General features: G+C 38.0%; 1 protein-coding gene across 2 annotated transcripts; it reads left to right on the top strand.

Moving 5' to 3' along the window:
• The first annotated feature begins 1,462 nt into the window (after nt 1–1,462).
• On the top strand, nt 1,463–14,184 carry LOC143282975 (calcipressin-3-like). 2 transcript variants are annotated; one of them, XM_076588904.1, is made up of 5 exons: nt 1,463–1,773; nt 4,081–4,254; nt 4,702–4,861; nt 6,109–6,138; nt 12,604–14,184. In XM_076588904.1, exons 1-5 carry the CDS (start codon nt 1,651–1,653, stop codon nt 12,732–12,734), a joined length of 618 nt encoding a protein of 205 aa, XP_076445019.1. In that variant the 5' UTR covers nt 1,463–1,650; the 3' UTR covers nt 12,735–14,184. The 2 variants fall into 2 exon arrangements, with proteins under 2 accessions (XP_076445019.1, XP_076445020.1); XM_076588905.1 differs by lacking the exon at nt 6,109–6,138.
• Nucleotides 14,185–14,979: the final 795 nt, after the last annotated feature.

Below are 14,979 nucleotides of genomic sequence, written 5' to 3'. Positions count from 1 at the left end.
ACAGACAACCGAACACCGGGTTAAAATATAGACTCACTTTGTTTACACAAGTGAGTCAAAAACGGAAAAAGCAAGATGGTGTCATCAAAACTGAGTGGTAAGGTAACGTACAAAATAGAGAGTCGAAATCCACTAAAAATGGGTTATAAACTTACAGGATCTAATGGAAACATCGTTTCATACATGCACAAAAATTGCCGGTAAAACAGCTCCTTTAACAAAATCAACTTGAATCAAAACACTAAGCTAATTCAAATTATTTACCAGACCGAGTGGTTTCTTCAGCTGTTTGCTGATGCCGCGCGCGCGCCTCTCTTAATTCAGTCCTCCAATCTCAGTGTCACAGAGACATGACAAACCGGCTCAACTTTGAAAAGCAAACTTGAACTGAAAGATCGTGAGAAGCGTGACAGGCGTGCACGTGGCTTACGTTGACACCAGCCGGCACTGCGCGTTCTGCTTCAAGCTCAAATTCTGAACTGTTCTCACTCACACACACACACACACACACACACGCGCACGCATATTATTGAACACACACACACACACACGACACACACACCGCCGGGACACAGCTTGATTTAATCTTGTGGTGGTTTTGTTTTTGTTTGTTGTTGGTTTTTTTACTGAAAAAAAAACACAAAAAAACCTCAGTACACACGGAATGGGTTTACCGTTGAAAAAGGAACATTCTTTACGACTGGCAACTGAAGCAAACTTGGCGCAGCTCAGTCAGTTCGCTCAGGCAAACCACCAAAATTCCTCTTGAAACTCAGATCGAGTCAGCGGTTCCGGCAGACGGTGTTGCTGTGTCAATCAGTCCAACACAGTTTTAGTGAGGCTGTTGTCACAGCTCACGTGACGGTATGTTGTTCCCTTTGCATATATTGTGCATGCCTCCCCATTACATCCCCTGGCAACGTCACTGACGAGACTGAGAAAAGAATATTGGCTACAACGATGAAGTGTCTGATGGAACCGGATAATCCAGCCGATCTCACGGGGCCATAATTATAAGGAATGACAATACCGTCAGTTTATCAGATCGATCTCAGTCGAAGAACCTGATCAGAAACACTGCCTAAACACAAACATAATACATTTCACAAACATTATGTATGAAAACATTTGTACAAACCCCCAAAGCCGGCCACCGGGTTTGTTATGACCTTCCAGTAAGTAAAAAAAAAAAAGTGAGAATGGCTCAAAATGAGAAAAGAAGAGACAACAGAAAGAAAAGGGGAATATAACCCGCAAGAACTGACAAAAGCCTGCCACCACTACACTTTAAAAACAAACAACACCCTCCCCCCCCCCTTCACCTCCGCTCCCCCTACCCCTCCCCCTTTCCCCCACCATAAACACCCCACCCCCTCCACACACCTAAAAATTAATTATCGTTCGTGGTACGGAATCCCCAGCCACGGAAAACACCAAGTCTATTATTAACTGTGACGTCACAGTTTAGTTATCTCGGAGAAAGGGACGGCGAAGCTTATGCTGGCCACTGCTCTGAAATGAACTCACATAATTCACAGTCCTGCAATGCCTGAATTCGAGTAGGTTTTGTTATTTCAACGATTGAGAACCTTTACAGGTGAACCCTGGAGAAAAGCCGATTGTTCTGTGTTGATTTGTGAGCGACGAAGTATGATCATCGAAACGAAAAAAATGGCGGAAGACGATTCAGATGATTTCAGCTCTGAAGAGATTGCAAATGCAATTATCGTCACCAATCTCAGTTTAGAGTTTTTCGAAGACGAAGCAGCGAAGGTATTTTCTTTGTTATGATATGTGTAAATCGATTTCTTCCTTTATTATTATTGTTTGTTGTTGTCCTTTTTTTTCTGTGTTCATTTCGGACCCGTGCACGTTTTTCATTTCAAGACAATAGGCTAAAATATTGATACGCATTAGCCAGAATAAGCCTGCCTGTCTGCAAATACCAAGACTTTTATAGTTTAAGTGGATCATTCATAAATTTTAACTATTTTACACGACCAACAACAACTTCCTATTTATTGTCATAGTTGGTGCGTCCGTCAGCATCATAAATTTTATTTGAAGTGCATTTCTTTAACTGATCAAAGTATGATTCGTAGGCCTGTAAAGTTATAGATCTCCAAATAATTCATAACAACACGAAGTATGTTAACACACTGTAGATTATTTTGTGCATCTGTTGACCTGGGAGATAGATAAATCTCTAGATTTGCAAACATTAGACACTGCCATGAGTTGAACCATAAAGGTAAACCCAGAAACTGAAAGTTAAGTGTTCCCAGTCACACCACCAATCTCCGAGTTTCAACCTATGAAAAGGGAATTATGTGTATGATATATCAAGGTCAGTCCAACCTAGTTTCTATACAGTGTATATATATATATATATATATATATATATATATATCCATATGATGTTCTGTTGAAAAACTCCTTTGAGTCAGTCCCCCAACACCGCTTCAAAGACATTTGGGCAAAGGGCCTTTCAGTATCAAGCACCTTCTGTCTGGAATTCTCTTCCTCTGGATCTCCATCACTTGCAAACGCTGCCCTCTTTCAAAACAAATTTGAAAACCCACCTGTTGAAACAGGCCTTTGGGTGTGATGGAGCACAGCTATTTTACAGTTTTCACTCCTCCCACTGACCCCCATTTTTTTTTTTTTTTTTTTTTTTTTTTTAAACACCTTCTACTGAAATCATCATGTTGTGTGTTTGCCTGTTGGTGGGTGTTTACTCTGTTTTTGTGCACATGCGTGAGTGTGGTTGTATGTGAGTGCTCTGTAGGTGCACATGTGCATGTATTTGGCATATTTTGTTCCTTTGGTGTGCAGACACACGTGTGTGCGTGCTTGTGTGTGTGTGTGTGTGTGCGTGCATGTGTGTGTGTGTGTGCGTGCATGTGTGTGTGTGTGTGTGTAATTGTTCATATCTGCAGTTTGTAGTATCGTCTTGGTGTTTATATATGTGTGTTAATTTTTCATGCTGAGAGGTATGCTATCATCCACTTTTGTATGTATAGTTTCATGTGAGGCACTTGCAGCCCATAATATGGGGAGTTTGCACCATAAGTACTATCTATTATTATTATTATTATTGTTATTGATGTTTTTACAAAAAAACACGGTATTGTCAAAACATTTTTACCCCTGCACACTGGAACAGACCATAGTGAAAATCCTGAGAAGGTTGGTTACACCTTCTGTCAAGAAGTTCATATATCCTGTCTGCTCTTTTTCCCCTGCCTCTTTGTGCACTCTTTGTATATAGATATATTCATGGGAATAAGGTGGCAGAATGGTTAAAATGCTTATCTGCCAATACAGTGTCTTTGAGGGTCTGGGTTCAAATCCCAGTCTCGCCCTTTCTTCCAAGTTTCACTGGAAAAATAAACAGAGCATGTATTCATATAGAATTAGGTCCAATGTGCAGCATGCATTTGGCATCCTGAAAAGAACCAATTTTTTTCTGAGGCAACATAAATGTTGTCCTCTGGCAAAATTCTGTAGAAGAAATCCACTCTGATTGACAGTCTGTACACAGATTATTATATATATATATATATATATGGCGGTGACACCTCCTTGACAAACTGAAACTGTTGTTTTATTCTCATGCTGCTCAAAGTCAGACTGATTCCCCCATGCACATGGAAAACTGGGTGTTTTTATTGTTAGGTCACCATGAGACCATAGACCATCAGAGACCCTGCACTGCTGCTGAATCATTGTTTTGTTCATTGATTAATATTGTCTTTGTCAAATGTGTCTTTTAGTTAGTTGGGCAGGGTACTTCTCAACTGCTAAACCTGTTTGGTAGATGAAGACTGCTGCTGCACTGGTGAGGTTTGACAACAAGAGCAAAAGCCTGCCACCACCACACTTTAAAAACAAACAACACCCCCCACATTTTTTTTTTTTTTTTTTTTTTTTTTATGGGGCTTGGGGTTATCAGGGCCAACTGACCTTTTCTTTCTGTGTGCTGTAAGTTGACTGAGTGTATGATCATGTATGGCATTTACCTTTTACTTTTAATGCGTTCTTTAAAGTTTGCTGTTTCCTCTCATGTTTTTTCCCCAGGAGGAATTTAAGGCAGCATTTAGAAATCAAGACCCAGAAGCAACGTTCAACTTCCTGAAGAGTTTTCGCAGAGCCAGGGTTAATTTCTCGTCCACTGAAGCCACAGTTGCTACTCGACTAGAACGGCATAACACACAACTTTGTGGGCAAGATATTAAGTGCTACTTTGCACGGGTAAGTCTCGTATAAACTTCATCACAGCTTGTCACTGTTTTCAGAAAAGAGAGTAATCTAATATTATGAGTAATACTAATAATTGATAGTTTGTTGTTTTTTTCAAATCCATTTTACATTCTTAAAAAGTAAACATATCTGTATATCTTTCAATAATATAGATAGATAGATAGATCTATGTGAGTTTGTGTTTGAGTGTATGTGTGTGTGTGTTATGTTTACTTGTCAGAATGTAAAATTTCATATATTTATGTATGTGTATATATATATATAAATGGAAAATGAGATTTAGTTCTGCTGAGAATTTTATGCACAGGGCAAGTGAGCTTGCTTAGGATAGGGTATTGAGTTCAGCAGGCCCTCAGCTTATCATTTTTCTTATGAAGAACACTTTCAGGACATACTGTGCAGTTGTAAGACTTAAAGAACTGGGAACTGACTGTGCAGGTGCCCAAAATGTCAGAAGGTGGCCTGTTACCTCCCAAGCCGGAGAAGATGTTTTTGATATCACCGCCCTCTTCTCCTCCTGTGGGCTGGGAACAGCACCTAGAGTCAGGACCCGTCATCAACTATGAGCTGCTTGAAGCCCTGTCCAACCTTAACCCAGGTGTGTAGAGCTCTGTGGTCATATGTCTGTCTGGCTGGGTGGGTGGGTGGTGGATGGGTGTTATTTGATGTGAGCACAGAGGTCAGAAGCCTTTTGGGCTGTATCCTGGTCTCTTATAATGAACATGCCCTAACATTTATATGTAGATAATCATATATCATGATGTACATATATATAAATGCATGTGTGTCTTTTTAAATCATATTTTAATTACACATACTTAACTGTGACCCAACTAGTGCAGACTCCGGCAGGGGTCTGACATTCCTGTCCTGTGCAAACTACTTTCCGCCTATGCGGAGAAAACGGTTATAAATAATGTACTTTGTAGTTTTTGATTGTTTAGGCTTTGTGTAGTTTTTAATTGGTTAAGCTTTGGTTTTTGTTTCCTAGAATGGATTGCTCATATTGATGTACATATATATGATGCTATGGATACTTATATAGCTTCAATCCTTGGTCAGAGACCAAGCTCTAAGTGCTTTACAAACGTGGAGTCATTTTCACACAAGCTGCCTACTTGGTTAGGGCTGACTAACAGCTACTTTTGGGCAGTCATCGCTCATTTCCTGTGTCATTCAGTCAGGTTTCAGTCATGCACACCGACATACTCACACAGACATGTTATGTCACATTTTATGTGTATGACTGTTTATTTTTTTATTTACTCGGCCTTGTACTGTTGTAGGCAGCCTTAAATTCTCTTTTCAGATTTGTGCATGTTGGTTATGTTCTTGTTTCCAGAACCCATCATTTGCATGATGATTACATTCTTGTTTCCATAACCTACCAAACACTGACATGGATTACAGGATCTTTGACGTGTGTTTTTGATCTTCTTTGTGCGTATACACACACAAAGGGGTTTCAGGTACTAGCAGGTCAGCACAAATGTTGACCTGCCAGATAAAAAAAAAATTCTCCACCCTTAACCCATCAGGCTTGACAGGGAATGAACTTGGGGAAACTTAGATGAGAATTCAGCGCTCTAACCATTTGGCCACTGGATCCATATCACTCGCGCATACACACACACACACACACACACACACACACACACACACCGCTCACATGAATGTACAAATTTTGCATACTTTCATAATTTTCAAAGTTTGAATGCTTCGTTTTAGTTCAAAGAAATGAGTGAAATGAATTCAGTGACAGGTGTATTGACATTGCTCAATCAACATGCCTTTGTCATTTCCTAGCACACTGAATATCACTATGACATACTGATTGATTTTCAGCTTCTGGTGAAAGTGGGACATCTCAAGAAGGTTATTTTGTAGTTTCTTTTGTGTTTTGTGATAATGGTGTTGTTTTGACTATTGGTGTATGTATGGTGGAGCACCACTACTCTGTATCAGCGAGATGTTAGATAGCTTTGTATTAGAAGTACTGTGTGTTAGTCTTGTTACCACACTAGTGATCATGCTTGAGCCTGCTCAGCTACATTCAGAATTGTACCTGTGTGTTGTCATGCGCAAACCATCTGACTGTTCTTGACTGCTGCAAATATAGCTGACGTCAGTGGCAATAATGTATTTGATCGGTTGTTGATTAATCAGCACATTTTTTCAGGCTTGCATGCTGTATCTGATTCTTCCATGATTCTAAGTTTTGATCCTGAAACTTGAAACACTGTACACATTCTTTTGTGCAGTAAATTTAGGCATGTCATCAGTTTGAGAATTGTCAGCTTTTATTGTCTTTGATAGTTTACCCGTACATTCATTGCATCGAAACTTAGATTGTATTTTGATTTTTTTGATTCAGATACCTTTTAGCTGTCCTTGCTTTATTGTATGCATATTGAAGAAAATAATTATTGTAAGAGGAAAACCCTGCAGCTAACATTTATTACTGATGCATTAAAAAGCAAATCATTGGATGCTTTGTTTGTATCTTGATAAAAAGTATCTGAGGAACCGTTGGGATTGAAGATTTGGGAACTAAGTGGAAAGTCCATTCAGGATTGGCAGTACTGATGTCAGGAATCATGTCCTTGATATATATATATTTATGTGAAAACAAAGATTCATGTGATCATGTGTTCATAATGAATGTAGAGATTAATCAGCATGATGTGAATGAGTCAAAAGTAATGAAGTGAAGTTCTTAGACTTATCCTGATTAGAAAGGGTCCTGCTTTGTTACCAAAGCATCCCAGTGAGACTGTACGTTTCTTTGTCTGTGTGACCAAGAATAATTATATACATATTATTTGCACGTTCAGTTTGAACAATCAAAGTAAAACAATTCATTGGTGACTCTTTGAAGAAGAAAAGCCAGTTCACTTCTATAATACATTCCTGATGTAAAGATGTTGTCTCACAATAGAGTCATTTCCTCACAGGAAATTTCTGTGAAGCAAAAAAAAAAGAAAAGAAAAAACAACAACAACAACAAGGAGATGAATCTGGATTATGCCAGGAACTGCATTGTCAGTTATGGTACTGAAAAAGATAAAAACCAAGGACTTGTCATTGCATGTGAAGGGCACTGACCACTATTATGTGTTAGACAAGTTTTGCAGTAGATAGCACAAAGCAGCACAGCACTGCACACCACAGAATCAGGCCTGCCAGGCCCCAAACTAACCCCCAGTAACAGAACCCCATTCTTCAGCAGTATGAACCCCAAAGGTTTGTCTTTTTTTTCTTCTTGCTTTTACAGCCTTTGTCAGCAAGCTTTCCACTTTGGATTTCCTTTTCATACGCTTCTGACTTAGAATCAATTTTGTGTTGTCTCTTCAATGCCATTTTTATCTGTTATTCCTGTGAATCCCTCAAGTGCAATTTTTATTCCCACAAGTCCTGTAACTCACAGTGTAAGTGGGCAAAAACATCCCAGGTGAACAACACACAGGGTGAAACAAAATGGAAGTTTTCATGCTCAGCAAAATTGTAATGCTTTTACTTGACTATAGTACTTGGTCTGGGGGCTAGAATCATAGTACTAGATAGGTCTGCAAAATAGAAAGCTTGTAGTGCCCAGAATGCTTTCTGAATTAATAATGCCCACAGCTTTGAATGCAGAAATTTATTGCCAAGAGTAGGGGATTTTCTTTTCGCTTCCATCCCACGCATAGTGCAACACAGTAAACTGAAATGGCAATAGGTTTCGCTAAATAGATTTATATTAGAAGTGCAATGTCTGTGTTGGAAGTATGACCATTCAGCGTTTGAATTACATAGAGGCATTGACATAGATCTGCTTACATTGTTATGCACTTTCAAAAACATGGGCAGAATTTACACATGTGTTGTGTGATAGATATAGATTTATATTTGTGTGCAAGTAAAAGTGCAATTTTTGCAAAAATTCATGAGTGCATGCACAACAATGTCACAAGACCCACTAATTATAAAATGGGTATAGATATGCTCTTTGTTGTGCATCATATTACATTTTGTCAATATCATGTGTTGTTTCAGTTTTTCACTCATGTTTCTTGTACATGAGATACTTAACCTTTTCAGTGCCAGGCATTATGTTTAGCTGTGTTGCTTCCTATTTGCCAGGCGGTTTTTGAATGTGGGGGGTAATAATTTGAATATATATATATATATATATATATATATATATATATATATATAATTGAGTACATAAACTACTGCAAGAAAGTATGTATAACCTCCATACTTTTCTGAAAGGAAAATGAACAAATAATCAGTTGTGGTAGGTTGGAGGTTATTTTACAGACTCGTTAGCAATGAGTGAACCATAAATTTGAGGTCAATAAATTTCACATACTTTCTGAAAATATGTTATAGATTGATAGTAAAAACAACTGAATTGAACATAGAAAATAAATGAAAACTAAAGCAGTGCCTGGCACTGGTGGCTATTGGGACGCTTCAGCTTTAATGTAGAACCATGAAAAATCCTGAAATGATGCGGGCCTATATGTACATCTTGGGGTAAAAAATGAAACATCTTTGTGGGCATATGTATATATAGATAATAGTCCCAAGGCATTGAAGAGGTTAAGTAAATAATTGTGTAATCCATACTTATTGATATCTATATTTATTGCATGACACTTGTCTTAAACTTGCACTTGTTTTCCCTGTTCGCAAGTCTCAGTGGATGTGTTTAGTAAATAATTGTCGAATCCATACTTACTGATATCGGTATTTATTGCTTGACACTTGTCTTACACTTGTTTTCCGTGTTCACAAGTCTCAGCGGATGTGTTTTCATATGTACCATCCAAAAAATATTTATGGAGAAAAAAAAATCATGAATGCAAATAGGCAGTACACTCTCAGTTTTATTCCCACACACTCTTCCATATGTATACACTGATCTGTGTATATTCTTATTTTAAGGATGACATGACACAGTGTCATTTTACACTGCTCACCCAGAAGTTATCTAAGCTGTAGTGTAGAATTCTTTAATCTGTTTTAATCATTGATATTTTCATGCTGTGTTGCTCTCTTATTGCTGGCTGTCTAATGTTTAGCTTGCTTTGGCTGTTTTGTGACTTTTAGATTTCTTTGGCTGTTTTGACTTGACTAGTCTCCTGGAAAAAACAAAGACTTGAGGATCTGTTGCACTTGCAGATCACATCTACAAGCTTTTGGCTGTGTCTCAGAATCTCTTTCAGTATCTCCGTGAGAACAAATAAACAAACACACAAAATAACACCACAACAAACAACAACAACAGCAACAAAACACCAGTTTCACGTAAAGTTTTAAATATTTAAAATAGTACAGGAATCTCTATTTCTGTTCCAAAATAACCAGAGATGTTTTGAGGTTTTAAATAACAACACTGATGCAATGATACTTTTATCTAAGATTGATATGATAATTGGTTGATAATGGTGGTGATGATTGTGGTAATGTGTATTCCACTATTTGTGTTGATTGTGACATTCTTGACATGATGATGATAGTTATAATGGTGATGAGTACACTGATGTACATTTGTGGGGACTGAAACCACCCAAGAAGTCGCAAATCACATAATATATTTTTATTGTCTGTAATCTATTTCAAGTAACAGGATTCAGCAAAGCTTACCTGTACTCTGAATTGATGTGCTGTGATTTGCTGTGCAGTAAACTGTCCTCTACTTTAAGAATATATAATAAGTTTTAGATTGTGTGTGTGTGTGTGTGTGTGTGTGTGTGTGTGTGTGTGTGCTTTGTTAGTTGGGTTGTTGTTGTTTTTGTGTGTGTGTGTCTTTTGAAAATTATAACATGTACTCATGTACAGTATTATTCCTTTTTGGTTTTTTGTTGTTGGTGTTTTTACAGTCAATTTCTTTTCCTGGGAGGGGTGGTGAGAGGAGTCAGGACAGTCCAGATAGGACTGCTGCAAAGTATATAGTTTATATCCACAGAACGACAAACAGGCCTTTTAACGAGGCCTCAAACGTCGTACAAGTCAAGTAAACACAAATATTCCTGGAATTTTACCAGACTGTCAGTCTGGGTGATGCATCCAAGAGTTTCGGTTTCAATGAGACATCAAAGTGTGCAGACTGACCTATATACACGGCAACATATAAAAAAAAAATATAAAAAAAAGGAGCAGATTCCTGGCTTTTGCACAGACCCAACATGCTGGTCAGGTCTTGAGGGCCAACAAAACTCTGTAAAACTCAGGGAAACAAGGAAAGCAAATATGTTAATTAATGAAATGCACACAGTCACATACTTGTACACATCCTTGTTCACTATAGTATACATAGGTTATGTGTGTCTCACAAGCACATAAAACATCATCCAGCAAACTTATGTGCTCTCTCTCACACACACACGCACGCACGCACGCGCACGCGCACACACATCCAAGAGAATAAATGCAGTCAGTCTGAAGGGGTTGTTTCCTTTAACCTAGTTGTGAATGATGATCTTTTCATATTTTTCATTTTCACAAGGTGTGCGAGAATGCAAACCAGACTGTACTTTTTCTTGTATTCACTTATTTGTCTGTTTAGTTAGCAAAGTGAGATGTTTCTATTCATTAGTTCTTTATCTAAATATACAGGAAAAGTATGATTCCTGTGTATGCCAAAGGGTTTTTCATGGCAGAAAAATGGAGATCTCATCTTCTTTATGTGATATATATTTTTTTCTTCTTTTTCTAATCATTTATTAAATGCACTGGAAAATGCTAGATGTGGTTTATCTTTAATTGCCACTTTCTTTTAATCAAAATGCACCAGAAAAATTGATTTAAAAAAAATCTAATTGTTGACTGAAGAGAGATCTTGTGTATGTATCTGTTGTCTTAACTCTTTCTATACTAGGGAACGCTATAGCATACCTCATGCACACAACGCTTTGTTACTGTGGTACGCTATAGCGTACCCCAAGTTAAAAAAATTTGTAGTTCATAGGTTAACGGTTTTGTGCGAAACTAAACGGCACAGCTCTGTTCTACAGTCACCCAAAAGTGCACCTGTACTTTTATTGTGGCTGAATTTGAAAATGCCTTTGTTTGAGTACAATACATGTGAGCGTACAGTCACCCTTCTCAATCGCTCGCTCGCCTGACAAGATGGCGTCTCCGTCAACTTTGGCAAGTACTGTGGCTCAAAGTCAATGCAAATTGATTCTGTAGTGGATATCCACTGTGCATACTCATTTGCCCATTCAGTTGCTACAATTAGGAAGTGTCTCTGGTTATAAAAGACCACATTTGTAAAATTTCTGTCATATGAGAAAAACTCACCCCCTTTATGTGAGTTGTGAAAAACACCGATTTTTTTCTCAAAATATGATAAATCAGTCAATAATTAAGTGAGTGCTTTGAAGCTTTGCCAAATGTTAGTCCATTCTATTCTTTATATCATCACAAAATTTCACCTTTGTATGTAATTGCATTCTTTTATAGATATTTTTCTTGTAACATAAACAAATGGCCAGTACAGAAAAAAAATTAGGTCATCAGGGCAGAATAGAATGAGTTATGGGAGATTTTGTGTATGTATCTGTCGTCTTAAGGGAAGTCTTGTGTATGCATTTGTTGACTGAAGGTAGATCATGTGTATGTATTTTTTGACTGAAGGAAGATCTTGCGGATCTCTTTGTTGACTGAAGGGAGATCGTGTGAATGCATGTTTGTTGACTCAAAGGAAATCAGGTGTATGCATGTTTGTTGAGTTGACTGAAGGAAGATCAGGTGTATGCATGTTTGTTGACTGAAGGGAGATCATGTGTATGCATTTGTTTGTTGACTGAAGGAAGATCCTATGTATGCATTTGTTGACTGAAGGAATATCTTGCGTATGCATATATTGACTGAAGGGGGATCTAGTACATGCATATGTTGACTGAAGGGGGATCTTGTTTATCATTTGTTGACTGAAGGAAGATCTTGTGTATGTATATGTTTGTTGACTGAAGGAAGATCTTTTGTATGTATAGTATGTATATGTTTGTTGACTGAAGGAAGATCTTGTGTATGTATGTTTGTTGATTGAAGGAAGATCGTGTGTATGAATATGTTTGTTGACTGAAGGAAGATCTTGTGTATGTATGTTTGTTGACTGAAGGAAGATCTTGTGTATGTATATGTTTGTTGACTGAAGGAAGATCTTGTGTGTGTGTGTTTGTTGACTGAAGGAAGATCTTGTGTATGTATATGTTTGTTGACTGAAGGAAGATCTTGTGTATGTATATGTTTGTTGACTGAAGGAAGATTTTGTGTATGTATATGTTTGTTGACTGAAGGAAGATCTTGCCTATACATGTGTTTGTTGACTGACTTGTGCTGCAGGAGATGTCCACGAGGTTCAGCCAGCATCTGAAAACAGTCCAGGCATTGTGGTGCAGTTGTGCGAGGATCCTGAAGGGTACGCTAACCGACCCACCATCCTGCAGACCCGACGTCCAGAACCACTCAACTAGAGCTGGCCCTGCAGTGTGCTGGTCGCACTCTCCTTCATGTTGTGATAACTTATGATGACTACCTGGACACCAATGGCCCGTTTTCTGTTCCCCTTCACACCCATTGCCGTCCCCTCCCCTGCCTTCCCTTGCTTCTCCTTCACTCTCTTCCACCGTCTCCCTTCTTCTTTTTTTTTTTTTTTTTTTTTGTCGTTTTTTTCTTCCCCTGTGTTTCAGAGCTGATGATGCTGATGTTATGTTGTACGTTTTATCACCACCACTTGTTGTCAAGTCCATGGCATCGCACAAGCAGCTCCCTTTGCCTTTTTTTGTTGTATTCTCTCTCTCCTGTCTATCTCTCTCTTTTTTTTCTTTTTTTCTTTTTTTTTTTTTCCTTTCTTTGTATTCTCTCTTCTCTCGCTGTTTTGTTTCCCAGGCACAGGGACATGAATCTCTCCAGATTGTGGATGAAAGAGATTTTCTTTTGGATTCTTTAGAAAAGGTTTGAATCTCGGAGGGTTACAGTGAGAGCGAGAGACACCATGTGTTCTTCATGGACATTGTTGCCTTTCTTTTTATTCCTGAGGCTTTATTGATCAGCCACCATCATTGAAGAGCTTGTCCGAATTGGGTGTCCACATTAATAGCCTTTGTTCTCCATTCAGAATGGATGTATCAGCACTAGCAGAGATTTGCTTGATGCAGTTTGTTATTTCCTGTGGGTTCTTGAAGCAGGTCCTCTTGATGATTGCTGCTCATGCAAGTAACTTAAGTTTCCTATCCGATCTGAAAGATCGTCATCAACCGCATCCCTCAGAGCTTAGCACTGGTGGAAGGGAGATCATAAGGCTGTTCGGAGCCCAGCTTGTGCATGTACCTCTGCCTTTCCAGGTACCGAGTAAGCAGTCATTGCTCGAGTAGAGGTCATTTTCATTCTGCAGATGATTTTTGTAGATTTCATTCATGTATAGTTTGAAAAAGAGTCCTTTTGTGATGAGAAATACAGCAGGTTATGTAAAAGAGAAAGATAGTTTGCATCTTACTGCTCTGCTTTTAACGGTTGTATAATTTTGTGAAAGCAGTTGCAAACACTTGTTGTTCCTTGTCTTTTTTATGCATATTGTATTTATTTACTTGTGTCAGTTCATTCAATTGGCTGTTTCAGGCCAGCATTTAGAGAAGATTGTATTTCCAATTATTTCTATAAATCTACAAATTTATATATAAAAAATTAACACAACAAAAGCTACAGAAATCAAGTTTTTTATGCTGCTTATGGCGAAATAATCATATTTCTGAAGATATATATATGTTCAGAAAAAAGCGGATGTGATTTGTATAGGATATTTAATCATTCTTTGACTGTCAGTCATCTACAGAAAACACAATAAATACTATGTTTTTATTGTTGTGTCATTCTTTGGCTGTCAGTTATCTGTATTGAAAACAAGAATATAATGTTTTTATTGTCTTGACTGGTGTTGTGTTCTTCGATGTCTTTCCTTGCTTGCCTGAGTGTGTCATTTTATGTTTTCTTCTTCTTTTAAATTCTGTTTCTTGAGTTTTGTTTATGTGGTGTATTCGATATAAGCATTACCTTGTACCCAGGCTTACATTCACTCAGAGCATTCATCATTCAGTCTGAGGTACATGGGTTTGAAGCATGTTAGCCAAGTGGTTTGTGCATGACTTTGTTGCATGGTACTGATAGTTTCAGGTTCACATAATGACGGTGCCTCATAAAGCTGGTCCCATTAAAAAAGACAACCTCAATCAACCATACTTTGAAGTAAGAATCAAACACAAATATCAAATGAGATGGAAAACCATACAGAGTTTCCAGATTGTGTACAGGTACAATCTGTTCTGTTTTGTTTAGTGTTTGTTTATCTTGTGAGTTAGTTAATTAATGTCAAAAGCTATAGGAATACACACCAGTTTTATTATTTGCTCAAATGAAACTTAATTTCTGGATCTGCATTGAACCAGATGACACCGTTCCTGGTCACAAGAAAAAATGTAGCAAGCTGGTCCATTTTTCTTGTGTGTATATGCTGGTGCATGCATAGACTCACTGCCAGGAAACACATGTGCAAAGAAAAAAAAAAGATGCCTGTATGTACATTCTTACACCACTTTTTGTCATACAAACACTGGCTTAATCAACCACGGAGAAAAGAAAGAATTCAATTTTGGCAATTTTCCAAGATTTCTTTTCTTGTGTTTCTTGAACCGGTAATCTCTAATTTTTGCTGACATCACATTT

Source organism: Babylonia areolata, chromosome 6, assembly GCF_041734735.1.
Source record: "Babylonia areolata isolate BAREFJ2019XMU chromosome 6, ASM4173473v1, whole genome shotgun sequence".
NCBI classification, from domain to species: Eukaryota; Metazoa; Mollusca; class Gastropoda; order Neogastropoda; family Buccinidae; genus Babylonia; species Babylonia areolata.
The sequence above is the reverse complement of the archived record's forward strand: the minus strand, read 5'-3'. Positions and strand labels throughout refer to the sequence as shown.